The sequence below is a fragment of the Elgaria multicarinata genome, chromosome 2 (assembly GCF_023053635.1).
Source record: "Elgaria multicarinata webbii isolate HBS135686 ecotype San Diego chromosome 2, rElgMul1.1.pri, whole genome shotgun sequence".
Lineage (NCBI taxonomy): Eukaryota > Metazoa > Chordata > Lepidosauria > Squamata > Anguidae > Elgaria > Elgaria multicarinata.
Genome location: NC_086172.1, coordinates 133984167 through 133992547, shown reverse-complemented (window position 1 = coordinate 133992547; position 8381 = coordinate 133984167). Strand labels below are relative to the sequence as shown.

The following is an 8381-nucleotide window of genomic DNA, read 5'->3' as shown; positions in this document are numbered from 1 at the left end:
GCTGCTGCTTATGCAGGAAGGCAGTAAATAATTTGCAGTTGCTTAAAATGGGCTGTTAAAATCATCACACTGGGATGCTGATGAGAGTCCGTACTCCCATCCTTTGACATACTCATCAATAAGTGAAGACTTGCTGATTGTGAAAGATCTTTCCATGCAAACTATCTGTCTATCTGAGGGAAGAAACTAATCTAGCAAAACGGGAACGAGAGCTTTGGTTTCATTAGGATTTCTCCATTATTGTGCTGTCGAGAGTCGTTTAAAAGAGGGAGAGAGAGACAGAGAGAGAGAGAGAGAGAGAGCGTAGCGATGCACGGAGAGCTCCCTGCAATGCCTTTACGAGAGGTTTCTTTACGATAGGTTTCTCCCTAGAGAGGGGTGGGTGGGTAGGACTGGGGGGGGGTAGCTTGCTGTGGATTTGGGAAAGCAGCTCAGCTGGTTCTGGCAGTGAGGGGGTTGACTGACAGTCTGCAGTGCAGTGGAGTTAGCTGGGCTCCCTATATGGCTATGGATTAGCTATATGCTAATACAGAGAAGGAGGAAAGGCGCTGTTCTGAACCCAGCGAGCTGCCGCCAGTGGAGGCAATCAGAGGCTGAGCCGTGCTACCTCCTCCGGAGCCATGGCTGAAGGGGGTGAAGGAGGGGAAGATGAAATACAGTTCCTACGAACTGTAAGTATCTGTTTTTCTAGGTCAAGAACCAGGTTCGTTTTCCTTTGTCTCCTTGATTGTTCCTGCTGGATTACAAAATAGCATCTCTTCCCTTTTCTCTCTCTCTCCCTCTCTCTCTTTCTGCTCGTGTTCGGTTAGCCAGGAATGATTGTTTGGGGAAGTGTAAAAATAATGCAAGGATACCAGCTGAAACAGACAAGCCCCGCACATCTTCCCTGCCCTCTCCCTTTAAATTTCCTTAATAGCCATCTCGGTACGAGTTTGGTACTGAAAGCGAGCGGTTGGCTCTGAGATTCCTTGTTTCTCTGAAGCATCCTTGTCAACTTTGTACTTGTGTTTCTAAATGCTACATGCCAGGTACCTGACCTCTGAAACTTCTCTAGGTGAGGTTTCGCTGATTTTCAAGAGAAGCTTTGCAGGTGCAAGAAGGTAAAAAATTAGGAATAAACCAGGAAGGGGGTGTCTTTGAGACCTCTGCAGTTCCCCCTCCCATACCTTTATAGGAGAAACACAGACATATGGAATGTGTTTCTATGAGCAGTTGTGCTTCAGAAGTAAACGGATATGTATTCTGTGCTTAAAAGGGGGCTTAATTTAAATGGATACCGAGTCTTTTTCTGACTGGGGGTGTAGATGAGTGCACCTCTCATAATGTTCCATAAAGATCTTTTATACCATTCTTCCATAAGTGTTTATAGAAATTAGCTTAATGGTCCATTCTGATTTTCGACTCTTCACACATTAACTGGGAGAGATCTTTTCTTCATTTCCTTGTGAAAATCCTATATGTTGATATGTAGTTGAAGCTGCTTGAGGAACAATCCTTCAAATACACTTTCCTTCTGCTAAACCGTCACCATCTCTCACCTTCATTGTGGGAAAACCATGTCAGGAACAAGAGTCTCTGTATTTTAGAATGTAACTTTTAAAAAGATGGGTTCCTAAAACAGATATGATAATAATCCAAAAATAAGCACACATCATTGCCAGTTAGGGTTAGGGGGGATGAAAGAGGATGTGAGAAGAGGTGCCTGGTGCAGCTTCTGAAAAATGCTGTTTGTGTTAAAGTGTCATTGGCACTCACTTGCTTCTCAAAACCTCATGTGGGGAGAGATAATTTCAATGAAGAGCAATTTAATTACATTTTCCATTCGAAAGCACCTAAACATAGAACTTGGGCAGCAGCAGCTGATATTTTGCAATAGCACTAGCCCTGTACCTTCCAAAGTATGTCTTTGACACAACACCCTTCCCAATGGCTAGGATGCTTCATTTCATATCCTCACATGGTAAGAAAGTGAAAACCTTTCCCCCCTTCCCTGACATGAAGTAGCCTCTGATTAGACCGCAACCTGCATTCCTTACACAGAGTGATAGAAACTCTTTCCATCTTTGACTGAATCCACACTTATCTCTCAGGATATGTTGTAAAGCTATGCTGGGTTGTTGTTGTTGTTGTTTTAAAAAGAGGCTTCTTTTTTCTTGGCACCACTGAATAGCGCACAGTGATAGGGCTGCTGTTTCTCATTTGGCCATACTTTTTGCTTCTTCTTTGCAGCTCCAGTTCACATCATAAAGCACAAAATGCAGGTGTCCCCTCTTTTCTAGACAATTTCCCATTCAGAGAGAGGTATATCAGCTGCTAAACCTTGCCCTTAATTCTTCATGCCAAGGCGACTGGTATTATTAATTAGCCAGTAGCATGCTACTTTGATTGTGGCCATAAATACTCAAGATTAATTGCACACTTTGAAACATGAGCAGTATACTAAGCCATACACACAATATGAAGCACTTTTGCTTTGAGATTAGATTGTCTCTTAGAAGAGCTACTAACTGAAATCCTCAATCTTAAAAGACATTTATTTGCAGGGCGTTAGTTTCTTGTTTGTTTTCTTAACAATAGTTTCTCCTATTCTTAAAAATAGTTTCTCACATATAACCCCATCTTAGATTGGCAGATGCGATTGCATACATTACAAATGTGACAGGGGGGCAGACTTCACAGTAGTAGCCTTATCAAGTGCTCCCTTCTACATGTTAACTATTGGAAATACATAACAGGATTTTCCCACAAAGAATGCCACTCAGAATGTGTGAGACAGCTGCTGCTTGATCTCATGCTTTTTTATTAGCAAGTCTATATTCTGATCTACTGGCAAAATCTCTGTAAATCAAGTCAAGGAAGACAATCTGAGTCCACCCCCACCCCACTCACACATCTGAATTTTAGTGAGTCATTTTAAAGCAGCTGCCTTCTACCTTAGAAGTGGCTATGTTTTAGTAACCAATGCAGTACTACTTACGTTTTGTATTTCTAAAGCTGCTTCAGCTACATGTTTTGGATTTCATTGTTGAAGGCATACAGATGTCTACTTGGGACTTATTCAATTTTTATTAACTAAGAATTCAGAGGTAGTTTTCACTAGATTGTTATAGTTCTGACGTACCCTGTCTAAAGAGAATGAAAATGCCAGGATTCAAATCAGCCTGGTAAAAATCATGTGCTCTGTCACAGCAAAATACCTAAGACATTTTTCAGCCTACCTTTAAAATACACATACAAAATCTAGGTGTTTTAAATTGCAAAGCAAGAGTGTATATTAAGAATTGCTTGACACAGATTATCAGTGAAGGTATAACTAACCTGTGCTATGTGATCCTCCTGAGTAAACTCTAGCTCAAGAATATAAAAGTGCTTTGCAGGATCAGATCAAGGTCCATTTAGTTCAAAAAAATTTTTTTTTACAATAATAACAGCAGCAACCATTGTATACTCAGTAGTCCACTGGAAGTTTTCCAGTGAGTGGTCCAGCACTGATCATGATCTACCTTCTGCCCATTCCTATGCTATGACATTGCAAGAGACCCTCATACCTTGGATCACATGCTTCTTCGTTGGCACCACTGTTTGTTACTTGCCTAACATGCATAGTCAAGGCAGTCATTTCTCTGCCCTGAAGTCCTTATTTCCAGTTCTAAATGTGTGAGGTTGTGACTAACAAGGTGATATTATCTCCAGTCCTTGGCTCCAGTTCTAAAAGTGTGAGGTTGTGACTAACAAGGTGGCATCTTATTAGTACTTCACAAGGTCTGGGGTTGCGACACTGAAAATATAATAGTAATTTATACAGCACATTAGAGAGTTCACAGCACTTCACAAAGGTTATCTCAATAGTCCTTACACAAAGCCTGCAAGGTAGGTCAGTATTATTGCCTTCCTATCGCAGATGGGGCATTGGACAAGAGGTTGCTCTGGAAAAGACAAGGTTTAAAATGGAGACATCCTGGTTCACAGTCATAGTGCAATCCTATCTACTTAGAAGTAAGTCCCATCGAGCTTGATAGAGCAAGTGTATAGGATTGTGTATAGGATACTCCAAGATAAGTATATATAGAATTGCAGCTGTAGAGTTTTGGTCACTCTACTACAAAAGTGATTTTAAAAAGGCTCCAGAGCTAAGTCATGAATCCTGGTTTGAATTAAGCCCTCTGTACAGCTCAGCTACTGTTTACACGCCTCTCTCAGGTTTAAATCCTGAGTATATGGTGTAGAATTCTAATTAAAATCAATTAAATTTACTTATAAATAAGGCTGCACATTCCCAGTGCTTTAAACTTCCCCGGTGCCCTGCCATGTTGACTAGGCACATGGGTTGAATTTCCTAAGCAGGGCTGAATTTCTGGATTATATGTAGCAAGTTTAGGATAAGATAGCATTCAGATTTGTGTCCACTGTGACTTAAATTATTGGGGAAATGTGGAATTTTCAATAAGGAGCAGAAGTTGCAAAGGTAAGGGTTAGCTTGCTAAGGTTCAGGGGGCCCGTGAGAACATCTGTGGGTTGCTTCCAGACAGTTGAGTTTAGGATCATATGTCTGTCAAACTCTTTATTTCATTTGGCCCTTTTCATTCAGTGTACAGGATTTTCTGCATCTCTTCCAAACAGGAAATAATTACTTGGATCAGAGAGCATGTATATAGCACAGTAGTAACAACAAAGCAATATAGTGTAATTATATTGTAAGAGGCTTTATACAGGAAACAAAGTGAAAATGAATGCATCCACAATTAATGTGAAATGTGACAGAATATTTTCCAAATATGAAATCTTGGCTGAATTATAATGTACTATATGTGTATATAGTCTATGGTACCAAATACCAAAGGCTTGCAATGCTGTGATTGACCAAAACAATTTCTAATGTTCACTGTTGAGATACAAACAGGCGGCAAATAGATTTAGCATAGAATGGGTCTGTGTGTCTGTGTGTGTAGAGTTGCCATTTTTTTCTTTGACTTTTTTGAAGCTTTTCTATTCTTTTTCATTTTTGCATGTGATTAGAAAAACTTCACTGGCTAATTTTCTGAGCATTACGTAGCTGTTAAAAATATAAGTCTTGAAAAAAGGTGTTGTCTGCAACAAGATGATTTGTGATGATAGCTAGAAGCTGAAGTTCCATATACAGAGACACTATCTCTGACTACTGGGAATGAAGAAGAGAATACAGACATTCAGTAGGGGCTGGTGGCTCTGATTTCAGTGGGGTTGTGAATACATCCTGAGTTTCAGTCAGAACTCTAAAGGACTTATCCAGGGTGCTGATCCCACTTCCCCCAAATAGTTTCAGCACCTTGGATAGCTCATTTAGAATTCTGGCTGGTTTAGACTGAAACGCAGAATGGATTCCCACCCCTGCTGAGATTGGAGCCACCAACCTCTACTGCAGACATTTTCATTTTGTTCAACTTGTGATCTTACTTGGGACATCTTATTGGCCACTGTTGAAGAAAGGATGCTGTTTGCTGTTTTGGAAACCTAGTAACAATTTTAGGAAACAATTGTGACATCATTTGGCGCTGTGAAATGTGACTCCCATGGTCTGCTGTGCTGAGCAAAAGGTTGCATGATGAACATAAAATATCTATTAAATGCTTAAATGTATAAAACCTGCTTGAGAACCAATATCTGTAAGACATCATTATCCAATCCACACCATTTAAGTTCGCATAACTTAGTGCAAACAGTGATTACTTTCACATTTCATGCCCATTTCTCCCTTGCACCAGTATTGCATTGCAGCATATGTAAGGATATGAGGAAACTAAACTCTCCTTTGTTAAATCTTCAAAATCCTGCATCAGTTTAAATGGAAGGGATGCATGCAATTCTCCCAGGTTATGAGGGTGGAAATTTTGGGAAAGCATGATAAAAAAAACACCTAGCTGAAACCCCTTCTTGGAAGAACCAGTTCAACAAAGAATTGACACATGATCCAGCTAACATGCATTATTAAGATTAAGAGATAGGGAAATCTAAGCAGTTTGCTTTCAAAGCATTAAAGAATCAGCATTTTTAGGGTCAACAGTGGTGTAGAACAACCATAGATGTTAGTGATATTAGGCAGTGGGGGGGGGAAGCTGTGGACCTCCAGATGTTTTGGCTTACAATCCCTATTAGCCTTAGCCAGCATAGCTAAGGGTGAGGGATCATGAAGTTGTGGTCTTCCAGATGTTTTGGCCCACAAATTGCCCACCCCTGTCCTAGAAAATATAAGGTAAAACCTGTAACTACTGTATTTCTTCGAATGTAAGACGCACACTAATTTCAGTACCACGAACAGAAAAAAAAACCCACCTAAGACACACCCACGATTCTAAGACGCACCCCATTTTTAGAGATGTTTATATGGGGAAAAAGTGTGTCTTAGAATTGAACAAATAGGGTAGTAAAACAACAACATCAACAAAACTGTATGTATTTCCTAGCCAGAGCAATGTGTCCAAATATGGGAAGGGGAGAGGATAGATAGAGGAGCAATTCATTTGGTTGGGTTAAGGTGGACATTTTGCAAATAAAGGGGTACTAAATTTGTATGTGTGGCAAAATAAGCCACAGGTTTCAGTGTGCAAAAGACTACAGGTTAAAGGGGGAAACATAAAGGTGGAGAGGAATTCAGGGATGCAAGGAGATGAGTCACAGTAAGGCGGGATATGTGAAAGAGCAAAGATTTCTAGCAGGATCTTAGAAAAATGGAGTTCCAGCTGGTTGATGAGCCCACAGGGGAAAAGGATAGCAGTTAGATCCTATAGAATACCTGTCCTTATCTGCAGAGCTTGTGTTTGAAGCGTGGGAGCCAGTGAAGATTTTTGAGAAACAACAACAAAGCAAAAAAAGGTGTGGAGGAAAGGGAGCAAGCAAGCTGATCAGCCCCGGTGCCCCCCAGTTGAAAAAAAAATGAGGGGAAGGGGATGGAAGAAGGCATTTTGCTTGTGGACTGCTCAAATTTGGCAGCTCCTACACACACACACACACACACACACACAGAGAGAGAGAGAGAGAGAGAGAGAGAGAGAGAGAGAGAGGGAACAAACGTTCTCTAGAAGCAATCATTAAGGCTCCTTTTGGGAATATAAGATTCCTAGTGCTTAGTTGCACCTTTTATCCCTACTGCTAGATTTAATAATTAAAAAAAGAGACTGAGAATTTCCTCATTCCCAGGGTCTCATCCCTCTTGAGATAAAGCTGCTAAAAGCTTTTAAATTTTGTTGGTTGCAGAGAACACTAGCTTCATAGCAATAATAACTGGGGTTGGTTGCAGACAAGGCTTTTCCCCCTTTTTCTTTTTGCACCATTTTTTTCTTACAGCAGAAAATCTGTTAAAGAAAAAAAATACTGAATTACTGCACAATGCCTTCTATTGGTAGTGCTAGTAATCCTCTAAATGGAAGCACCCCAAGTTTCACTAGGAGGGGAAAAGGTTGGATTCGCTGAATTCATTCCAGATCCAACACTCCCTTGGTGGGTGTCTAAAGCACATTACAACTTTTAACAGGTGCTAAGGTAAGGAAGAAGATGGGGTTCAGTCCAGGAGGCACAAGAACTCAATTGAAAGTGGTGCAAAGGTGATCACGTCACATATCTCAGAAGGACATGACAAACTGGAAGCTTTGGAAGGGCAAACTTGTTCTTGTGTCTTTTTCTGGGGCAAAATTGGTCCTTTTCCTCCCAGTTCAGTTCCAACATCGTAATGGGCTTTGAGCACTTGGTAACGGATTGGTCCTCTAGGAACACAGCGGCAAAGAAGTGAACTTAAAACTGTATGGAAGGTCCACTGGTAAAACAGCCTTTCTGCTCATGCACACCAATGACACAGACACCAATTACCTCAGACATACATACAACATGGAAGTCTGAGTCAGCAAGAGAGAGAGAGAGAGAGAGAGAGAGAGAGAGAGAGAGAGAGAGAGAGGATGCTCCCACATCTCTCATGCATGCATACTAAAAACAAGCCCCTTGCAAAACAAACAAAACACACAGGGAGAGTAAGAAGAGGATAATTAGAGGTAAATAATTCTATATCTTAATTTGTAGATGCAGGAATATTGTCAGCGTAGTTTTAATGCATTTGATGAAATGTCATCTCCTCTACAATGATGGTTTTGTGTCTGGGCTTCCTAATTAGGAGGACCAAGTAGGTTGTTCCAGCTCAGGGTGGCATGAAACCAAGTAATGTCAATAAGCATCACCACTCATGAAGCAAATTGTGGGTCCTAATTATGGTGCCAGGGGTGATGACACGTTTAACTTTGCACCATCATCCACCTTATCAATCCACAGTATTTGTTGCCAACTCTAGAAGGCACTCCTATTTCTATGGAGGAAGGGGGCTGAATGCATCTTATAGGCCTGGATTCCAGAGGAAATGC

The 8381-nt window shown here is 40.8% G+C and overlaps 1 protein-coding gene across 1 annotated transcript in view; it reads left to right on the top strand.

The window, feature by feature from the left end:
• Positions 1-383: 383 nt before the first annotated feature.
• The window catches only part of RYR3 (ryanodine receptor 3), a 401651-nt gene continuing 393653 nt past the window's right edge, over positions 384-8381 (top strand). The window contains exon 1 of the mRNA XM_063117743.1: positions 384-671. Coding sequence (XP_062973813.1) covers positions 621-671 — 51 coding nt within the window. The 5' untranslated portion in view covers positions 384-620. The remainder of the gene's footprint in view (positions 672-8381) is intronic.